Below are 20,326 nucleotides of genomic sequence, written 5' to 3'. Positions count from 1 at the left end.
AGAGAGGAGCATCCCAGAATGCAATGTGAAGGCGGCTACCCACGTCCCGATGGAAAACTGTTGCAGGTGCCGATCCTGTGTTTCATTCCTATATGGACAGACCCGACCGCCGCCAGTGAAACAGCACACCAAAAGTCACCTGACTACAGCTGCCAATTGGGAACGAACGCAGCATTGAGGTCTGTGAAGTCCGCGCTTTTGCGCAGTCCGTCCGAGGGCTTGTATCTCGCTAAGTACCGCACGTAGAAGAATATTTCTTGTTAACTATGCATTCTGGCGTGCATCAGAATGCGTTCATAATATAATAAGGCACATCTATGAAAGAGTCTCAACCCCTTTAAAGCACAGCCATAGCTAGGACACTGTGTGTGCAGTGCATATTTTCACATTGTTCGTTGATTTTGCTTACTTTGTGTTACAAGAGAAGTCTTATCAATGGTCCGTGAGGCGATGCCCAGGCGGGGCTCGTGGCAGGCGGTCAACGTTTCGTGCCGCCCATGCCCAAGCCAGATCGACGGACCACGGGTCAACCGAACCCTTATGTCAGCCATATGAAAGCTGAGCTCCATCTTTGTCTTCTCAATAAAGGCAAATCTGAGCGGGGAAAAGACAAATTGATAATGCGGCGCAGCGTGTTCCATTGTTTTGTCATTCTAGGTTAGGCATTTGTCAGGATGGAGCCCCGGAACCAAGGGTGGTCCCATCGGCCTCCTGGATTTTCACTGCTTATGTTATTCCACACGTCGTAATAGAATGTTACTGAAGGAGCAACTAAACTTTTGCGTACTCTTAAATGTAACAACTGACTATTTCACATAGATGCCAATTGCTAGGGGAGGTAGATAGGGTACTGATTATAATGGTGAGACTATTAGACGTTCAGAGCATGCGCAATGAAAGTTTATTTTATTACTTTTTGTTTTCAGGAATACGTTATTTTTGTACTGAAGCAAAACATTAAGAAGGTCCTAGGAACCTCAAAGGGGTACCTGATTGACGGTTTTCCCAGAAATGTGACCCAAGCGGAGATATTCCAAGAAAGAGTGAGTATCATGGAATTGGGAACATTTTTTGAAGCGCACAGTTCAACACCCGTAATAGCAAATCTTTCGACGATGAATTCATGTACGACATTTATTTTTATTGAAGTTCATATCTGTCACGGTGGAAACGTAGCGATACCGGATACCACTTACAGGCTGCGCACCGTGCGAATGAGTGGAAGGCGCTCATTATTTAAATAAAAATTCAATTGAGTTCCTTGAAAGACACAACTTCTAAAGCAGGGCACCGTCGGCATTAAAATGGGTAGTACCCCTGTAGGGACCTTCAGTGGACACCTTTGGAGAAAAATCTGCCTCCGAAGCGGGTCATTTGTTGCAGTAATTAATTGGTTTCGGTTTACATATTTTTATCGCGCTGGTAGAGGAGAAACGCAAAAGGACGCTCTTCCACTCCCTTATCCACCAATGAATTACGTGTTCTTGAGCTTACTTCGCAACGGGGAGTGCTGAAGCAAACGTAACAGCGTCAGACAGGCTACGCCGGTCCCCACCTCGCTTATCTGACTGATATGCACCCTTTCTCTGTTATGATCGCACGAACGAAACACAGATAACACATAGTGCAGCTTGGGACAAAAGCTGATGGAACACCGGTGCGTCGCATTTCTCCATTGGAGCGACAGCCTAGCAGCAAACGGCAGCGGACAGACATACTGGGAGATGAAGAGAATAGCTGAGCACCCGTTTCTTATTCGATCTCTTCCTGATGGCTGCAGGAGGCCGCTCCGATGAAGAAACACGCCAGTGCCGTGTTCCGTAAACTTTTGTCCCAAACTGTACCTTGATCTCACATGCTTTCGATTTTTCTTCAGCACTCATCGTTGCGAAGTGCGCTCAAGAACACGTAATTCGTTGGTGGATAAGCGAGAGTGAGAGCGTCCTTTTGCGCTTCACCGCGTCCAGCCGCGACAAAAATATGTCAACCGAAATCAATTAATTACTGCAATAAATGACCCGCTTCCGTGGCAGATTTTTCTCTAAAAGGTGTCCACCGAAGGTCCCAAAACGGGTAGTATCTACTTTAATGCCAACTGCGCCCTGTTTTAGAAGTCATGTTTTTCACGAAATGCATTTGAATGTTTATTTAAATACTGAGCCCATCGCCCTCATTCACACGGTGCACGGCTTGTAGGTGGTATCGGACAGATGCGTGTGGAAAAGAAAGTTCTTCGATTGGTGCACCCAGTTGTGAATTATTTAGCCCAGAGATTTAACTAAGACACCCTGTATATATAACACAGCTGAGTAACCCCGTGTATGATCTGTGTGAAGGCTAAATACCGTCTTGTGAAGTAATATCACGTGGATAATGCACATTCCGTGTTGGATTACAATACTTTTTTCAGGTTCGTATAAAAAACTTAATAGTATTACGACAATGCATAACAGTACTATTATAATACGAAGTACCCTAATACTTGCAAACCACTGCTGCAGATGGCCCTTGTGCTGCCTCTACAGGCTTGTCTTAGTTATTGTGTATATTTGGTAGCGCCCCTTCGCGGATTGTACGCGGCAGTTTTCTTCGTTTTCATTTTGGAACTGGGACTGTTGTGCTGATGCATGGAGCGAAGCCGACGTGGCTCCCGTCCCGCTTATGAAGACTGTCTTTTTACCGTACTTTGAGTTATGTATGGTTTAGCCTTCTGATTAAATGTGTGCAACTAAGTAACGTCCTCATTGAGATCAGAAAAGTAAAAAGACACTTCGCTCTGACGGCTGCTCTCCGTACACAAGGCTTCGGGACCATCATGGAACACAGCACTAGCAACGAGGCTGCGGGTGACGCTTCCAGTGTTGGAGCACCTCAAGCTACTCGACCAAAACGCAAGGTGACTTTGTCGCTAAAGGCATTGGAAAGGTTCGAGTCTGATAAAGAAGAATTCGAAGTCAAGTTAGACAGGGCATGGGAGGAAACGGAAGTGTACCTGTCGAATATTTCAACTACTGCTTCTGCCGAGGTCATACAACGGACGCTGAACGAGTTAAGGGCCAGCTTCAAAGGGTATCAACTTCTCTCAGAAAAGTATTTTACCTTCCTCACACGGATCGACACCGAGGAGAGCCTCCAAGTACGAGACGTACAAAAGGCTATTGATCAAGAACGCGATACTTTGGTCCAGGGGACAGTTATAGAAGCAAAGCAGCGTTTGGAGAGCCTTCTGGAAACAGCTTCGCTTCGTTCTAATTATTCCGGACATTCCACGCTTTCAAGACGTTCCATGAGATCTGCGCGGTCCAACATTTCTTCTGTGAGTGCGTCAGCAGCGAGAGCGAGGGCCGATGCTGAAGCTGCCAAGGCCCGCTCGGCTTACAGTAGGAAGGAGGCAGAAATGAAACTTGAAAGAGCTCGTATGGTGGAGGAAGAACAGATGGCAGCTGCTGCCGCCAGGCGCAAGAGAGTGGAATGGGAGGCCAACTTACAATTACTTCGGGAAGAGAAGGAAGCAGCTGCGGTCGAAGCGCAGGCCAGGACACTTGAGGCAGCTGCTGACACAGAAACCGCTAAACTCGACGACGTTACAGTGGATGGAGATGGTTCGGTCCAGCAAGCCAAAGATTACTTGCTACACCGAACTATAAACCTAGACGAAGGTTCACGTATGGCTGGACGAAGTTCACTTGGAACAGACGACTTACAGCTTCAAAGGACTGATGTTCACGGCGGAGACATACACCGAGCACAGACCAATACGAGCACAAGTCTTCCACGCTGTAATCCACACGCGTCTTGGCAAACGGATATACCAAAGCAGTCTTACAACGCAAGCACGCTTGGAACTGGTTTAGAGATGTGTTCTTCTGCTCCTTTGAACGTAACGCCTGCGAGCATTATACCTACTGGTCAACGGATGGAAATGGACCCTCTTCACGCGGCTTTAAGGCCTGAAGTCGAAGAATTTAGAATGGCCAACGCTCGCCACGAGCCTGTTAACCATGTGCCAGTCACAGAGGCCGTCGACAGAACGACGACAGGTTTGGCAAAGTTTCTTCTCCGACGAGAATTGGTTAACACTGGCCTCGCCAAATTTGATGATCAGCCCGAAAACTACATGTCGTGGAAGTCATCATTCAAAAACTCTATCGACCACTTGGGTATCACCGCAAGTGAAGAATTTGACCTTCTGGTGAAATGGTTGGGAAGCGAGTCCTCGCAGCACGTGAAACGGCTCAGATCAGTGCACGTAGGCAATCCTTCTGCAGGGCTGCAGTTAGCGTGGGAGAGGTTGGAGGAATGTTATGGTAGTCCGGAAGCCATCGAGAGTGCTCTCCTGAAAAGACTTGAAGCCTTCCCCAAGATCTCCAACAGTGACCACCGCAAGTTACGAGAACTGGGAGACCTGCTTTTAGAATTGGAATCAGCAAAGGCAGATCCTCGCCTACCGGGACTGGGTTACCTAGACACAGCTCGAGGTGTGAACCCCATCGTGGGAAAATTGCCATATGGCCTTCAGGAGAAATGGATCACGCAAGGGTCAAGATACAAAGAAGAAAAGAGGGTAACATTCCCTCCATTCTCCTTCTTTGCAAAGTTCATTCGGGACATAGCAAAGACCAAAAACGACCCAAGCTTTCATTTCGGCTCATCCACTTCTTTCAACACTACTCGTCTCAGAGACGACAGAACCCCACCTAGGAATGCCAGTAACAGGACATCAGTCGCTGTCAAGAAAACGGATATTCTGTCAAAGGCATCCGATCCTGGCCCTACGGCATCTAGGGGCAAGCCTGACAAAGATGCAAGCAAAGAATGCCCTCTGCATCGGAAACCACATCCGCTGAACAAATGCCGTGGCTTCCAAACCAAGCCTCTGACGGAACGGAAGGCTTTGCTCAAGGAGTTCGGGATCTGCTTTAGGTGCTGCTCGTCGTCGGACCACTTCTCCAGAGACTGTGTGCAGGTCATAAAATGCGCGGTGTGTGGCAGTGAAGGACATGCATCTGCCCTCCACCCAGGTCCTGTCCACCAAGACACCAGCACATCAGCAGGTGATGTGCAGCACGGCGGGGAGGATGACGTTCATCCTTTGTCAACTAAAGTGATGTCTAAATGCACAAGTGTGTGCGGAAGCAACACTTGGGGTAGGTCTTGCTCGAAGATATGTCTAGTCAGAGTGCACCCAAAGGATAAGCCGGACCTATCATTCAAGATGTACGCTGTACTGGACGATCAGAGCAACCGGTCGCTTGCCAGGCCGGCCTTTTTCGATGTGTTCGGCGTGCAGGGAGATGAATCCCCCTACACACTCAAAACATGTGCTGGGACAGTTGAGTCATCGGGAAGACGAGCAAGTGGATATGTGGTAGAGTCCATCGATGGACGTGTAAGAGTTCCACTACCCACACTCATCGAATGTATGCAAATTCCCGACGACAGGAATGAGATTCCTACGCCAGAAGTGGCGCACCATCATCCACACTTGAAGAAAATAGCTGGTTTAATCCCACCTCTGACGGACGACGCCGAAATACTGCTTCTACTCGGCAGGGACGTTTTGCAGGTGCACAAGGTACGGCAACAACTGAATGGTCCCAACAATGCTCCGTATGCCCAAAGGCTGGACCTCGGCTGGGTGGTAGTTGGTGATGTGTGCATCAATGGGATGCGGAAGCCAGACCGTATCAGTACATTTACCACTACACTGCTAGAGAACGGCCGCGCGAGCACTTTTACTCCGTGTCCAAGTCATGTCTTCATCAAAGAGAATGTCGCACAAGGTGCTGCGATAGCCAACTTGACGTCGATGCCAGCTTGGTCATGCGATACGTTGCCGTACATCCAAGGGCTGGGTGACTCTGTGTTTGAGACGTCGAAGGACGACAACAAGCTGGCTCCTTCAATTGAGGACAAGCAGTTTCTGGAAATAATGAACAAGACATTCACCAAGGATGAAGCAAACAGTTGGGTTGCTCCGCTTCCCTTTCGCACAAGGAGGAGTCCACTACCGGACAACAGGGAACAAGCACGAATTCGGTTTGCCTCGCTCTGCCGTACCTTGGACAAAAGACCGGATATGAAAGAACACTTCTTTACGTTTATGGGCAACATCTTTGCCAACGGACATGCTGAGTTAGCCCCGGAACGACAAGAAGGAAAAGAAGTGTGGTACCTTCCTATTTTCGGCGTATATCACCCGAAGAAGCCGGAACAGATACGTGTTGTTTTCGACTCGAGCGCGAAGTTTCAAGGGACATCCCTAAATGACGTCCTTCTAACTGGGCCTAATCTTGGAAACAGTCTTTTAGGAGTACTAATTCGGTTCCGTAAGGAACCCTTCGCCATCACCGCAGACATTCAACAAATGTTTTACTGCTTCATCGTTCGTGAGGAGGACAGGGAGTACCTAAGATTCCTCTGGTTCCGCGACAACGACCCGAAGAAGGATGTTGTGGAGTACAGGATGTGCGTCCACGTATTCGGAAACAGCCCATCGCCAGCTGTTGCAACGTATGGACTTAAGCGAACCGCCCTTGAAGGTGAAAGGGAGTATGGTACCGACGCCAGGCGATTTGTAGAGAGAGATTTCTATGTGGATGACGGGCTGAAGTCCCTCCCTACCGAAGAAGCCGCCATCGATCTACTCCAGAGAACGAAGGACATGCTGGCTGTAGCAAACCTGAGGCTGCACAAAATAGCCTCCAACAGCGTCGCAGTGATGAAAGCTTTCCCATCTGAGGAGCATGCGAAAGATCTGAAAGATCTAGACTTGGGAACTGACTCCCCTCCGACACAAAGAAGCTTGGGCCTAAGTTGGAACATTAAACATGATGCCTTCACCTTCCACGTTCCTCCCAACAAGAAGCCACACACCAGGCGGGGTCTTCTGTCTACAGTTAATAGTTTGTACGACCCTCTTGGATTCGCAACTCCTGTCACTGTACGTGGTCGGCTGTTGTTGAGGGAACTGTCCACCTTGACAGAAGATTGGGACGTCGAACTACCACAAAGTAGTGAATGGGAAGTTTGGAGGGACTCTCTATCAGATCTCGAAGATATCGAGATACCTCGTACCTACTCGGGTATATCTCTCGCCACTGCGTGTCGTAAGGAGCTCTGTATATTTTCAGATGCCTCAACAAAAGCCATTGCTGCAGTGGCTTACTTAAAACTCACGGATGCTCGTGGTCATAACCATGTCGGGTTCATCCTCGGGAAAGCCAAGCTGGCACCGAAACGTGGACATACAATTCCAAGACTCGAGTTGTGTGGGGCGGTGCTCGCAGTGGAAATGGCTGACGTTATCATCAGCGAGCTCGACGTTTGCCTTGACGAGGTGAAGTTCTACACCGACAGCAAGGTGGTACTCGGCTACATATACAACGAGTCCAGGAGGTTCTACGTATACGTAAGCAATAGGGTCGAAAGGATCCGGAAGTCATGTCAGCCCAAACAGTGGAATTATGTTCCCACTGAACAGAACCCTGCTGACATTGCCACACGGGCAGTATCGGCTGATCGCCTTGCAAAGACAACGTGGTTAACTGGCCCTAACTTTTTGTACAAGACAGACGACTCGGGCTCAGATTTCGAATGTCAAACGTTTCGATTGATAGACCCTGAGGCAGACGAGGAGGTTCGTCCTGTGGTGACCACCCTTGCTACCAGCGTGTCGTCGCAGCGTCGGCTGGGTGCTCACAGATTCGAGCGGTTTTCAAGATGGACGATTCTCATTCGAACAATAGCGAATCTTCTGCACATCGCTCGCTCATTTCATTCTCGGGGTGATACTGCATCGGTGACCTGTCGACACTGGCACATTTGCCTCGAGCCCAGGACTAATGAAGAACTTTCCGCTGCGAAGAAACTCGTCTACAGAACCGTCCAAGGCGAAATGTTCTCGAGTGAGATTCGATGCATCCAAAATGAGCACAGACTACCGAGGGACAGCCCACTTTGGAGGTTGAACCCCTATATGGACGAGGATGGCGTCATGAGAATCGGAGGACGACTTCAGAACTCGACACTTGACCAAGACGAACGGCACCCTGTCATCATGCCCCGTCGACATCATATTACTACACTACTGGTCCGACACCATCACGAAAGGGTTGAGCATCAAGGCCGCCATTTCACTGAAGGTGCAGTCAGAGCGGCAGGATTGTGGATTGTGGGAGCAAAAAGCTGCATCGGCTCGATGATTCACAAGTGCGTCAAATGCCGCAAACTGAGGAGCAGACCTCAGAAGCAAATCATGGCTGATTTGCCAAGAGACAGACTTAGCATGGACCCACCGTTCACCTATGTGGGCCTCGACGTGTTTGGACCATGGAAGGTTAAAGCGCGCAGAACTAGAGGTGGACTCGCACATAGCAAAAGGTGGGCTGTGTTGTTTACTTGCCTGTCCGTACGTGCGATACACATTGAAGTCATTGAATCGATGGATTCTTCGAGCTTCATCAACGCTCTCAGACGGTTCTTGTCTATTAGAGGTCCGGTTAAACTGCTGCGGTCCGATTGCGGAACCAATTTCGTCGGTGCGTGCAAAGAGTTGAAGATCAACACTGCGTCGCCTGGCCACAACGATGTTGGCAAATATCTGCAAACTCAAGAATGCACGTGGGTTTTCAATCCCCCTCACGCCTCTCACATGGGTGGTGCTTGGGAGCGCATGATCGGGATTGTTCGTCGCATCGTGGACTCTGTGCTTCTAGGCACGAACAAGTCAGTGATTTCGCACGATATGCTTGTCACACTCTTTGCGGAGATCGCAGCGATCGTAAATAGCAGACCTTTGACTCCGGTGTCAACAGATCCGGAAAACCCAACGATTTTGACTCCAAGTATGATTCTCACCCAGAAGACGGGTAGAAACCCTCCACCTCCTGGAGAATTTGGGCATGACAATGTCTACCGACGGCACTGGAAACAAGTGCAGTCAATGGCCAACACCTTTTGGGGCCACTGGAGGAAGGAATATCTTCCAACATTGCAGGGCCGTCGCAGGTGGCAAACAGCTCAACGAGACGTCCGAGAAGGTGACATTGTGTTGCTGAAGGACAAGGATGCCGAGAGAAATGAGTGGCCTATGGGTCGCGTTATCAAGACTCTACCCAGTTCTGACGGGAGGGTGCGTAAGGTAGAGCTTAAGATCCACAAGAACGGACTAGTGAAGGTTTTCCAGAGACCCATTTGTGAAATTTTCCTTTTATTAAGTGATCATGAACTGTAAACATTTACATGCTTGTTGGGGAATTTGTGGTATCTTCAGATACGAGACGGGGAGTGTGCTGCCTCTACAGGCTTGTCTTAGTTATTGTGTATATTTGGTAGCGCCCCTTCGCGGATTGTACGCGGCAGTTTTCTTCGTTTTCATTTTGGAACTGGGACTGTTGTGCTGATGCATGGAGCGAAGCCGACGTGGCTCCCGTCCCGCTTATGAAGACTGTCTTTTTACCGTACTTTGAGTTATGTATGGTTTAGCCTTCTGATTAAATGTGTGCAACTAAGTAACGTCCTCATTGAGATCAGAAAAGCCCTTTCGCTTTTATACAGTTTTTTTTTTCTTTTCTTTTTGAGAATAAACCACACATCCGATATCGTGCAAATGCTAGTGGAACCTTTTGCGTACAACAACTTTATTTCGGCTTTGGAGTGTGGGGAGCTTCATCGCCACAGGCGATACTCTACCCCATTGCTGGATGGAATGGGGTGAATAAAACAACGAGCCCCTTCACAATAACGATCGAAGTCCGATGCTGTCCAGAAATGTCAGAAGAGCTTTGAGCGCAGAGCGTTGTTGGGCTGGATTAGGCCACGGATCAAGCAATTTCGATAGGGAGAAGGGGCGAGAGTCCAGCTGACGAAGAGAGTCGGGGAGTGTGGTTCGTAGAACCACCTTTTGCGTAGAAGTCACATTCTTTTGAACCTTTTGCGTAGGATTGTTTTTATGATGCAGAATCTTATATGTACGTCGAAAAGTACGTAGGTCACTGTTGTGAACACAAAAAAGTTCTTCATCATCATGGTATTCATAATATTTTCGTTGCGTTGTTGAGAAATTGTTCGGCTAAAACAAAGCCAGGAGCTTCCGATAATTGGACACGGATACCATATGTCTAAAGGCGAATGTTTTCCCAGTCGTTGAGCAACCCACAAATTGGCTGCTAAGTGTTGTGAATGTCATCCAGCCACAATCTTTATGCTTTTTAGATAGTGATAATAATGGCGGAGGCAGTAGAGTTTCGTTTCTTCTGTCCAAGGTGGAAGTTAGCCTTGGTACGGCTTGGTACGCTGGGGTGAAAAGAATAAAGTGACCCCGCATAGTAACGCCGGAGAACCGGGCTCACTTACGGTTGTTGCCAATAAAATTCCTCGCCGGACCCCCTTTTTTTTTTTCACTAGTATTTATGCGCATGCGCCCCGGACCCAATTACCTTGCGTGCGCAAGAGAAGCTTATCTCTGTTTTCTATAGATGGTGCTGGGTGGGGGCGACAGAAGTGGGGACCAGTGGAGACACAGCGCGAACTCGTCGGCCTCACTACAAGACAGTTTTAGTGCATCAAGGTGAACCTGTTTTGGGGCTCACCAAGGGTGGTGCGCTGGGGAGCCGCTAGATTATGAAAAATGTCAGTTCCGCAAGTCGGCTTTTCCAGAGCTCACGAGCGGTTGTACGAACGATACGAGACGTATGGCGAAAAGAGAGAGACGTATCTTGAAAACAGAACGAATAAAATCATTTTACATGTAAAATTCCGTGTTTGACACCATCAGCCATGTAACATTCTGAATAGACTGCATATTTAAATATTAAAACTTCTTTCTGTTTGACGTTTTCTTGCCAGTATTGCAATAGTTTTATCATACAAACGTCTTTAGGTGCATTTTGGAGCTTTCGTTTGGTGCGGCTTATCTAGTGATGCCAGGAAGAGGCTGTTCAGTGAACGTTGGTACGACGCTAGTCATGAACCAAGCAAACCAGCCGTAGTGCATTCATTCCTTCATGTTAACGCTGTCAGCATTAGACATGCGTCATAGATCACGTTCTCAGAACCCCTCACTAAATCTCTAATACTTCCGGAGCGTCTATGAAAAGTTCTTACATCTTCTGTTTCTGCTGCTTCTAGGTGTGCAAGATCACTCATGTGGTCTACTTTGAGGTGTCAAACGAGACGATGCTGAAAAGAACTCTGGAACGTACCAAGGCGTCTGCAGGGGAGGACCGAACAGAAGACGTCAAGCGTAGCATAGATGTTTTCCTCAACGAGTCCATACCAGTAATTGAGATGTATCAGGAAAAAACTATTAAGGTACGTCTTACATACACAGCCAAATGGGAGAGGATATGGGTAAGGGGGTAGTGGATAGCTCAGCATTCTTTTTTTTTTTTTTTGTACTGGAATTACACAGATTCCCAACAGGTTTCCGTGGGACCCCTCTCGAGGTACCTCGTGTCAAAACCGCCATTACTTCCTTTGAGACTTTGTGTTGTGTCGTCTGTTTTTCGTCTTTTTCCCAGTCTCGGGTTTTCGTCATGGATTACTTCCTGTTCACCACGTGATCCTCTCTAGAGTTTCGGTTTAGCAACGCATTGTTGCTCGCACTGTTTCGCGTGCTTTTATGCTCTTTCAAAGTCATTTTCTTTTGAAATGCGGAAATTAACATCTTACGACGGCTGTGGCTGGAACGGAAAGCAGCTTTGTCACGGGAATAACGTTCCATTCGTAAGTACGTACTTGATCGGTTGTTTCGTGCCCCTGTGTGTGAGAGAGTCATCTTGAATCGTTCGTTTGCGAGCTGGCGCTGTGCTGCAGCTGCAGATTCATTTGACTTCCTCCATTGTTGAACAAGTTTGATTAATGGCATTGTTTATCACTTCAGTAACGAATACACAGAACGTGGCCACGTCGTCACACAAACGTAGCTGTCATAGTGTCATGAATAATGTTTCGAGCCCTTCGTGTTTGTCCTGCAGGCCGTGACAAGTCTTGTAATAGAGTAAATCTCCACCAATAGTAAATCTAGGAACACGCAGAAATTAAACTGCACGCTCGCTTTCATCACAGTGAGGACTCCCGTCGCCTGGTTTGGCTATCATACGCATGCTCATGGGGTCACGTGAGCGGTCACGTGGTAGACAGGAGCATCCCGGAATGCAATGCGAAGGCTGCACGCCCGTCCAAATGGAAAAAAGTGGGAAGGGCCGCTCCTGCGTTTCCTTGCTGCATGGTACACGTCCGCTTGATCCGGCGTGTGTTTTCAGTGAACGCCTTGTAGTTTTCTCGTTCTTTTTTCGTTTTTTTTCTTTTTTCAACATGTAGAGACAGGAGAGGTGGTGCAAGGTTTTTCACCAAAACTTGCGCCAATAAGTCGATTTCTATGCCGGGTGTTGCTTATTTTGGCTTCTCGAGAGGTGAAAAGCGCGTCGCCCTGAGTGGGAGGCAGCGCTCCGAAAGACAGGAATGAGTAGAACGATTCGACACAGAGCAGAATATGTTCCGAAAATTTCGAATATGAAATGTTCGACATCAGAGCATATCATGTGGATGATAAATTTGTCTTCCAAGAAAGAAAAATGTTGCAGAGCTACGTTGATTCTACGCTGTTCCCGGGTGCTCCTATGTTAACTCAACAGGGCGCGTACGCTAAAGGAAGACTCAAAGATGTACAAATATACAAGCTGACATTGATGCTACCTCCTTTGATAATCGACAAAAGTCTGATAGAACTAAAAATATACAGATTGTACACGAGGTTCTAAAAGAAGACTCGTCATACGCGGCGAACACAAGTACGACACGTATGTTAATGTCTGCGTCCAACGGTGGCTCCGAAGGAACTTCGTCGCCCTCGTCCGAGCCAGAGCAAAAGGATATAGGGTCGTAAAGGCTTGCACTCAGGATGAACACTGCTCCTAAACCGCCATGAACAGCCGCTATAAACGCATACTTCTGCTGCTACATACCAGGCGACGTCATGCGTCGTCTTCGTGTGTGGGCGATCTGGGAAAGGGACATTTTGGCCTCCCCCTACAGTGGTTTCGATTTAAATTAGCTGATATTTCCACATAATACATCGCGTAAGAGGGAAACCATGTCCATAGCCGTTATTTGGAGCTAATATATACCATGAACGAGCGTCTTGCAACATTTGTTTTCAAAGCCCGTTCAAAAGTTCGTTCCGAAGTCTCCGTTTAAAGGGAGACTTCGGAACGGTCCTTGAAAAAAAAATGATAGGAAGGATTCGAAAAACATTAGGGGAGCATCATACTAAACACGAACCACCCCCTCGATACCGAATGCAACATTCGCATTCATTCTAAGCGAGTAATTAATTCGTCCATGATGACAATAGCAAACCAAAAGCGAAATGTAAAGTACAGAGCTGTTCGACGTGAGCCAGACTTGTGCGTAACGCGTTACTAGTAATTGCGTTAGTTATAATCAATTACTTTTGAGTAATGTTTCTAGTAATCAGTTACCGGTAACCGTAATCAATTACTTTTTTCGAGTAACGGGCACAACTCTGGACGTGACCCTGCGTTAGAGAGTTTTAGTATATCGTACGTAAGTGATGGCGTTGGTGGTTCTGCGCAATGCGCGAAGCTCTCTTTCTGTTATGAGCGTGCGCAGAACCAGCAACGCTATCCCTTACGTACACAAAGGCGATAGCGTACGATATACTAAATCTCTCTATTGGCGTCTTCTACGAAACCTTAATTCTCCCTTGCCGGGTGATGTCAGCAGCGTGTTGTTCGTGTTGTTTTCAGTGCCCTCTCGTTTCACAGAGGCGAAGCGCGCGCTTCGCAATAAAACCACTGAAATCTACGCAGTTTTGGAACGAGATGTTTCGTACACATGTTCTTGACAACCCAAATTTACGGATACGTTACAATCTTTGTGTTGATTTTGTTGTGGAGTCCCACTTTAAGTCGGACAGCGCATACTGCGACAAGAACAATAGATTCGCTGGCGCGACTACTGACCAGAGGGCCGGTGAAAGCGTAGTAACTTTCTGCATCTGCTTGCGCAAATAGAGGGAGATAACCGAGAGATCGTCGGAAGTGTCGACCAAATCAGGAGTGGCACGTCCCACGAAATCGATAGTCATAACGCATTGTGGGGAAAATACGGAGGCGTTTCAATCTCTCACAACATCGCACCATTTCAACAACCACAGAGCAATAGCCGTCACACTGAAATAAACACTTTTTACACAAAGTGTCTTTAATGCGTCCTCACTCAACCACATACAGCTGACGCTGGAATTCGCGTTATAGGAGTCGTAACTGTCCTCGAACTGTTTTCATTCCGCCAGGAGGAATTTTTCTACTTTAGTCCCAATTCACGTAAGTACATAAGAGATGTAATTAAAAATTCACTGGCGATTTAGCGGTAAATGCAAGAGAAACGCGTTAGCATTAAGCACCTTTTCCTGTCTATACTTGACTTCCGGTGCAACTCGACTTCCGGTTGTCCACCTCCGGCCTATGCTTGACTTCCCGTTCGACACTTTCAATTACTATACAATGTGTTGTGATAAAAAAAATCTAACTGACGACGTACCCGCTGGAGGATTGTGGGACTTTCGGCAATTACCTTCTGGATAAATGATACTTTTGCCACCACTAAGGAAGCCTTTGGACCATTTTAATTTGCGGGAATTATGTTTTCAGTTGAACTTTTAAAATTACCATCGAACCTCACTTTTTTTTTACAGAAATATGAAGTTCTCCACGGATAACCACACATTCAAAAATCTGTGTACAGCATCGCAACAGAAATGGTCGGGAAAAAATTGTAAAATTTCCGCTTTTGCCCCGCCTGCTCGATTGTCGTGAAGAAGAGCGCAGGAGAGATGCGGGGTAGAGGAGGAAGTGTTCCTGCCTCTTGAAGGAAGTGTTCGAAAGTAACCGCAGGTTACCTGAGGTAACCTTTAATTTCATTTTAGTCCCTTTAATTACGTTTGCTCTTTTTAATTACTCACAATTTCTCTTTAATTGATGATAATTGCATTTAATTACCCCCGGTAACCTGCAGTTACCTTCGGTAGTCTTTAATTTCATTCAATATTTGCCTTCTGTACATATACAGGGAGTCCCAGAAAACGCGTCATTGAATTCTAATAAAAAACTACACCACCTAGAATCATGCGGTCAACGGCATTTGTTCTTACTAGTTTTTTGCCGCATCCTGATATTCGCCGAAGATAGAAGCACAATCGGGACGCAAAGTTTTCAAAGCAAAATCGGAAGTAGTTGGCGCCTGCAGTAACCTAACTACTGTAGTTAACTACCCGAAATAGTAGTTTCACTAGTAGTTACCACTACATTTCTGCAAGTAGTTCATAACTACTTTTTAACTACAATCAGGTAGTTGAACAGCAGTTTAACTACTGCCCATCTTTGAGAAAAAGTGACAGTTCCTGAAATTGGGAGAGGGAACGTATGGTCCCAGCTGATGTCGGACGTGATAAGCCATGCCTGCGTTATCTCTTTCTACCATGCCGGTGTGGGCTGGGTTTCCAACCTCCTTTCGTCGGACTGACAATGATTTCGCTCAAAAATTCGTCCCCCGCTATCCTCTGGGGGATCCGTAGAGCAGGATTTTCGGCTATTTTTTCCGATAAGATAGCTCCTCAATATTCCTGTGAGTTACCATTAATTTGAGTAAATTCGGCACGCTCTTCACATTGGTGGGGTAAAAAAGTGACCTTTACTTTACACCACCTGGAATCATGCGGTCAACGGCATTTGTTCTTACTAGTTTTCTGCCGCATCCTGATATTCATGCCACTAACCTAAGTTTAATTACGTAAATTTTTGTGAAGTGAACCCTGAAATTAGTAAAGGTAGCTTTTTTACACACCAACATGAAGAGCGTTCCGAATTTACTCAAATTCATGATAACTGACAGTGTTATTCAGGATCATCCTATCGGGAGAAATAGAAGAACATCATGCTTCTCGGAGCACTTCAGTATCACGCGCGAGGACTCTTTGAGCACAATCGCTGTCAGTCCGACGAAAGGTGGTTGGAAACCCAGCCCACAGAGTGATAGAAAAAGCAGTGATGGCCACTAACTACTTCTACAGTAGTTTAACTATAACTACTAACTAGTTCACGATTGAGTAGTTTAACTCGTAGTCCAACTACTTTTCAAGGGAGTAGTTAAAGCTACTTCTTTAACTACTGCAATGTATTTTATCTACATGTATAACTACTTAACATTGTCCATCAACACCAATCCCTTGTTGTGTTCTTGGACACCTAAATATGAATCACAAGCAGTGATAATGATATTTAAAATATACTCCTGTGCCTACATCGCTTAATTCACATACTGTCGTAAAATCCACTGCCTGTCTCTTGTGCATTATGCGCTGACAAAAGAGCTTGCTGTGGAAATATTTTCTGATGAGTGAAAGCTTCCGCTATAAAGGTACGTACAACATACGATGGACCATGTACGAGATTTACACTCAGGCTCCTTCGTCACAGACGAATGCGCCACGCACAAATATTGTGGTGGGAGCCGATTGCGCCACTGTGGACCGCAAAATATTTTCGCTTAGTCACGATGATCGATCACGTAGCCATCCTATGCGGTTTCAATGGAAATTGATGTAAATGAGGCTTCACTATAGACAAGCATTAAAAGTGAAGATTTAATACACATGCACCTCCGTTCACATCAAACAACTAGCTCCAGCTAAAAGTCGGAAGCACAGTCGAGCCGTAAAGCTTTCAAAGCAAAATCAGAAGTAGTTGGCGCCTGCAGCAACCTAACTACTGTAGTTAACTACTCGAAATTAGTAGTTTCACTAGTAGTTACCACTACATTTCTGCAAGTAGTTCATAACTACTTTTTAACTACAATCAGGTAGTTGAACTAGTAGTTTAACTACTGGCCATCTCTGAGAAAAAGTGACAGTTCCTGAAATTGGGAGAGGGACGGTATGGTCCCAGCTGAAGCCGGACGTGATAAGCTATTTCTGTGTTATCTCTTTCTGCCGTGCCGGTGTGTGCAGGGTTTTCAACCTCCTTTCGTCGGACTGACAATGATTTCGCTAAAAAATTCGTCGCCCGCTATCCTCTGGGACATCCGTAGAGCAGGATTTTCGGCTATTTTTTTCCGATAAGATGGCTCCTCAATATTCCTGTCGGTTACGATTAATTTGAGTAAATTCGGCATGCTCTTCACATTTGGAAAATTTCCTAGATCAGTTCGCAAAAATTTACATAATTAAACTTGGGTTTCATGACATGCAGATCAGGAGGCGGCAAAAACCTAGTAAGAACATATGCTGTTGACCGCATGATTCTATATAGCGTAGTTTTTTTAAGTAAAATTCAATGACACGTTTTCTGGGACACCCTGTAAGTAGTAATTGGTCTTGTCGTATGGTAGAGGTGTCCACTCAGCAACATGGACACCTGGGCCCTGGGCCGTTGACCCCTGAGTCCTTCGCGTATTTTTTCCCGCGCCCGACGGGTAGTGCCCGGGTAGAGGTGCTTACCGGTGGGCGTCGCGTGACCGGAGGGCTGCGTGCGCGCTTACCCTCGCATATTTTTCAGCCTGGGCCGACTTTCGCCATTTTTCCATCTGGGCCGATTTCATTCATATTTTTACCCGATACAACAACTGCGTGGTGGGCGGTTTACATGCAACTATAGACATGCAAAGGATAGCCACAAAAAAGTACAAGTGAAAATATATTTATTAAAGTCGTTAGTGTCGGGAATTATGTTGTGACTCTGTGTGAAGGAGAAAAACCAAGCCAAAAACCTGATGCAGAAGAAAAACAATACGATACATGTAACAAAGGTTATACTTATTACAGGTATAATGCTATAGCATTGAAGTACACAATATTTTTTATTAATGGTAATCACACAAGTTTTCAATTAATCAGAACTAAAATGGGATAGCACATTTAATCAAATAAGATACTTTTATTCACTACGATTACAATCAAAATTACAAGTTTTATTATAAAAAGTCTGACATTATTATATGTGAGCACGATAGAGGAGTTTTAATTACAATGTTCTGATAGATGGACGTAACTTCAAGCACAATAGCTAATATTCCAATATGGCACAATTAATGAGATTCTTATGAAGTGGTCGGTAGAGTTTGCAGAGGGCCTTCGTTTACCGTCGGGCATTCTTCAACGTAGGCCGACGTCTCTCACGATTTTTTTTCAGCGCGCGGTGGCTGGTGAGGGGCTGTCCGGGAGCTTAGCAGCGGTCCGAAGGGCCGGGCATGCCCTTATCCTTGTGTATTTTTCACCCTGAGCCGACTTTCCTGGTGATTTTTTCGCCTGGGCCGACTTCGTTCGCAATTTTTTCTGGTGCTGCGTGAGTGGTTTTTATGTAAGTAGGGGCATGCACAACACCTGGGCCGAATTCCTTCAGATTTTTCACCCTGGGCCGACATCATTCGCATTTTTTTCAGGCGGTGCGTGTATGGTTTCCACCAAAGTAGGTACACGCGGGCGAGGAGCTGTCCGATAGCATACCAGCGAGCCGGAGGGCTGCGCGTGCCCTTATCGTTCCGTATTTTTTTCACCTGGGCCAACTTCTGTGACAATTTTTCTGCCTGGGCCGACTTCGTTTGCAATTTGTTCAGGCGCTGCGTAAGTGTTTTACATACAAGTAGGGACATGCACACTGGCATCCCAGCCAGGCGATGATACCGTAACACCTGGGCCGACTTCTTTAGCAATTTTTCTGCCTGGGCTGGCTTCTTTCATAGTTTTTTCAGGCGGTGTGGTAGGCGGTTTACACACAAGTAGGGACACTCACACTGACAACACCTGGACCGAATTCATTCGTAATTTTTCCGCTACAACAGCTACGCGGTGGTCGGTTTGCATGCAAGTAGTAACATGCACACCGGCAACCCAAACAAGCGTTGGTGCCGTCACACCTGGGCCGACTTCATTCGCGATTTTCACCCTGGGCCGACTTCATTCGTAATGTTTTTTTCGCTACAACAGCTGCTCGGTGGACGTTTTATATGCAAGTATAGTTATACAAAGGATAGCCATACAAAATTATGTTGTCACTCTCTGTGAAGAAGAAAAACCCAACCAAAAAACGTGAAACGGAAGAAACACAAAACACATAATAAAGAATATGGGAATATAAGTTGGGAGAAAAACTCAACCAAAAAAAGGAAGCACAAGAAACGCGATACACATAATAAAGAATATGGGAATCTAAGTTGAATATTCCAACACGACACAATTAATCAATTTCTTATGACGTGAATAGCACACCTGCAAGGAAATAACGAGAAACACGATCAAGAGCTAATAAGAGAGCCAAACCCATGCATCATCCAAACAAGACATACGTACAGGAAAATAATTGAAAAATAATCGATCAAAACGAGAAACATGACGATTTCAATACAGGCACAGAGCTAACGCTGAATAGCAGAGAAACACTTTGAACGGCGCAGCATCCACAAGTAAACAATAGATACACGCAAGGAAATAATGAGAAACACGATCAACAGCTAATAGAGAGCCAAACCAATGCACCATCGAACACGTAAACAAGAGGTGCACGAAGGAAAAATAATTTAAAAGCAATATCCAAATGTTAAACATGTACGGACTTAACACTGAATAGCAGAGAAACACTCTAAACGGCGCATCTGCCAACGTGTAAACAACAGACACATGCAGGAAAATAATATCGAAACAAACTATCAAACAAGAAACATTACGCATTCGACGACACGGGTGACCATTTCTTAGAATTCTAAGCACATTTCATTCGAAAAATATCCGTAACTTTTAATAATCACAACATAGAGAATTCGCATTACGTTATAGTGTATATAGAAAAATATCAATCCATTCGATTAAAATTATCTGGCATCATGAAATAGTTCTTAAATCCTTCGCGTGTCAAAGTGAGCAGCTAAAGCTTGCGTATTGTGAAATTACACTTTCTACAGCTCAGTTCGTAAATTGCGGCAAACACTTACTGATGTGTGGTAGTCTCCACTGGTCCGGAATGCAATCTGATAAATTTTAGCAATTAATGTACAAACAAATATCTTGTATACAATGTGTGACTATATGGACGGCTTTTTAATTTATATCTTAAAAATTGTAAGAAAGAGTGTACAGTTTTGACTTTGCAAATTTAAACACGAAAATTATCTTTGGTTTGGAGTTTGCATTTTGTCTCATTATGAGCTAAAAACTTCTAAAATTAAACAATGCCCTTTCCATTTGTAGTGCCGCATATGCCGTGACATTATGAATAGGCTGATAGTTTTTCAGTATGGCTAATGAAAACCT

The 20,326-nt window shown here is 45.9% G+C and overlaps 1 protein-coding gene across 1 annotated transcript in view; it reads left to right on the top strand.

Annotated features, from left to right (window-relative positions):
• The window catches only part of LOC135368727 (FYN-binding protein 1-like), a 152,432-nt gene that overhangs the window by 67,617 nt on the left and 64,489 nt on the right, over positions 1-20,326 (top strand). Inside the window, exons 5-6 of the mRNA XM_064602201.1 lie at positions 927-1,043; positions 11,131-11,313. Of these exons, the coding sequence (XP_064458271.1) occupies positions 927-1,043; positions 11,131-11,313 (300 nt within the window). The remainder of the gene's footprint in view (positions 1-926; positions 1,044-11,130; positions 11,314-20,326) is intronic.

Source organism: Ornithodoros turicata, chromosome 1 (assembly GCF_037126465.1).
Source record: "Ornithodoros turicata isolate Travis chromosome 1, ASM3712646v1, whole genome shotgun sequence".
Lineage (NCBI taxonomy): Eukaryota > Metazoa > Arthropoda > Arachnida > Ixodida > Argasidae > Ornithodoros > Ornithodoros turicata.
This window is presented reverse-complemented; position numbering and strand designations above follow the sequence as displayed.